Source organism: Wasmannia auropunctata, unplaced genomic scaffold (assembly GCF_000956235.1).
Source record: "Wasmannia auropunctata unplaced genomic scaffold, wasmannia.A_1.0 LD328597.1, whole genome shotgun sequence".
NCBI lineage: Eukaryota > Metazoa > Arthropoda > Insecta > Hymenoptera > Formicidae > Wasmannia > Wasmannia auropunctata.
Window position 1 is genome coordinate 1 of NW_012034293.1, and position 2,285 is coordinate 2,285.

The 2,285-nt window shown below is 24.7% G+C and overlaps 1 protein-coding gene across 1 annotated transcript; it reads left to right on the plus strand.

Moving 5' to 3' along the window:
* Positions 1-601: 601 nt before the first annotated feature.
* Positions 602-2,197, plus strand: LOC105460114 (probable cytochrome P450 6a13; the record flags this gene model as incomplete). The annotated part of the gene is made up of 2 exons (XM_011706554.1): positions 602-850; positions 1,828-2,197. Coding segments are annotated over 2 exons (416 nt in total), but the record flags the coding sequence as incomplete, so codon positions are not given.
* Between the last annotated feature and the right edge of the window lie 88 nt (positions 2,198-2,285).

The window sequence follows — 2,285 nt, forward strand, 5'->3', positions numbered from 1 at the left end:
ATATATATATATATATACAATATATATATACTTGTGTAAAGATTTTCAAAGAAAAGAAAAAAAAACTAAAAAATGTTTTATACAAAAGTTTTACGACAGAATCGTATTCATTTACGTCAATAAAATTTTTTAAAAATAATTTTCCAAAATTTTTGAAAGTTTTTGAAAGAAAATTTTTTTAAATTGTGACATGAGTGAAAAAAGGAGATTTTATGCAAATTTTTTTATATAATTTTTTTATATATCCTTTTTTAAAAGACAATTCAGTCTGTTAAATATTATAACTTAAAAGAATATTTTTTTATTCTTATATATAATAAATTTATATAATAAACTACTCTTATATAATATATTTATGAATTTCTTAGCACGTTGAAACTTTTACATTTAAATCTATAAAAAAATTAGTAAAATGCAATCTGACGTCTATAATGGAAAAAATGAGTTAATTTTATATTCTCTCTATACATTCTCTTAAAATTCAGGACTAAATAATCGATTGCAGTGCTGTAAAAGACTCAATTTGCCGACGGAGAATTAAATAAACTGATTGTATATTAGAATAGATGTATCTTTATATGTTTTTCTTTACATATTGCAGAAACTTTGAGAAAATACCCACCTTTTCCAATACTTAATCGCATTTGTACTAAAGAAATAGTTTTACCGACGAACATTCACTTGCCAAAGGGAACATTAATAACCATACCGGTACTTGGACTGCATCGAGATCCATCAATATATCCAGATCCAGATAAATTTGATCCTGAACGATTTAACACAGACAAAGTAGCAGAAAGGCATCCTTATGCTTATTTGCCATTCGGGGAAGGCCCACGAAACTGCGTTGGTAGGGACATGAATTAGACCATTAATGCATTCCATTTATACAGAATGTCTCAGGATTGAACGGTTAAACTGCGGAAGTATATTCTAGAAGTGAAAATAAGAAAAAAATATTGCATAAAGTTTGATCATAAATGTTTTGCAAAATGCACATCAAAATGATTCAGAATCGTATAAAGATTAGTAAATATAATGCAGAAATAAAAAAAATAATTAAACACGTTTCCATACACGAAAGGTACACTTTTATATTCTACGCAATGTAAAATTCGTTGTTTCTTACTTCATGCTCCGTTTTAATATTTATTTATGATCTTACGAGGAATTTGTAGCCATACTTCATATAATACTTTTTTGTTAATTTTACTTGTAGGATATGCTCTCCGTTTGATTGTTAGATGGACTCTGAGGCTTGTATTAAACTATTAATTAAAATTTTATTGTCTCTTATCATTTTTACGCCCATTTTTTATAATAATTACACTTAAAGTAACATTGACAATTTTAATGCACGTTAAAATTTGTTGCAGTCAGACTTAAAAAATATTTTGTCTATCCCAATAAACAATTTTATATTTCTTAATTAAATAATAAATATAATAAGAATATTAATAATAATAAGATTAAGTACAAATATATAATCGTTTAAAATATTTCTTTTGTTGTTATTATAACAACAATTGTTTTTATTTATTGCTATTACTATTACAATAATGGCATAAAGGTTTTATCAAGAAATTTTGAGAAGAGAAATGTTTTATTTAACAAATTACATTTAATTTACAAGTGTTATTTTAAGCATCATTTCTCTCTTTGTCTCTCTTCTTTTTTTTTCAAAATATTTAATTAATAAGTTGTTAACTTTGTGTTGCATAATTTTATTTTGTTTTTATACAAAAAATATTTAAAGCTTACCATTAGAATAAGTCATTATAAAAATGTTTTGCAAGTATATCATACATTAGAATCGTTAATTTTCAGGTACGCAATTTGGCTACTTACAAACAAAAATTGGACTGGTAAGTCTTTTGTCAAAATACAATTTCAAACTCCACTCCCGAACTCAGGTTCCGCCTATTTTCGACGAAAGATCTTTCGTTATTCTTTCGATGAAGGGTGATGTACACTTTATTATCGAGCCACGATAAAATAATCACGCTCTTATACGAACTAAAACTATTTGTACTCTTGATAGATTCTAAATATATTACGTATGTTATTATGTATTATTATTATTTTTTTATGAAATAAGGAATATCATATTAGATGTGACATACAATAATCAAAAATGTTATAAAGACAGATCCGTTTTATATGTTAAACTTGTTATAATTATATTTTGTTATTATCACATTGCGTTTTATTATAAATAATCTAACAAAAACTCTTTTTAAAAAAAAGAAAAATGTTTACGTCAAGTATATAAAAAAATATCGTAC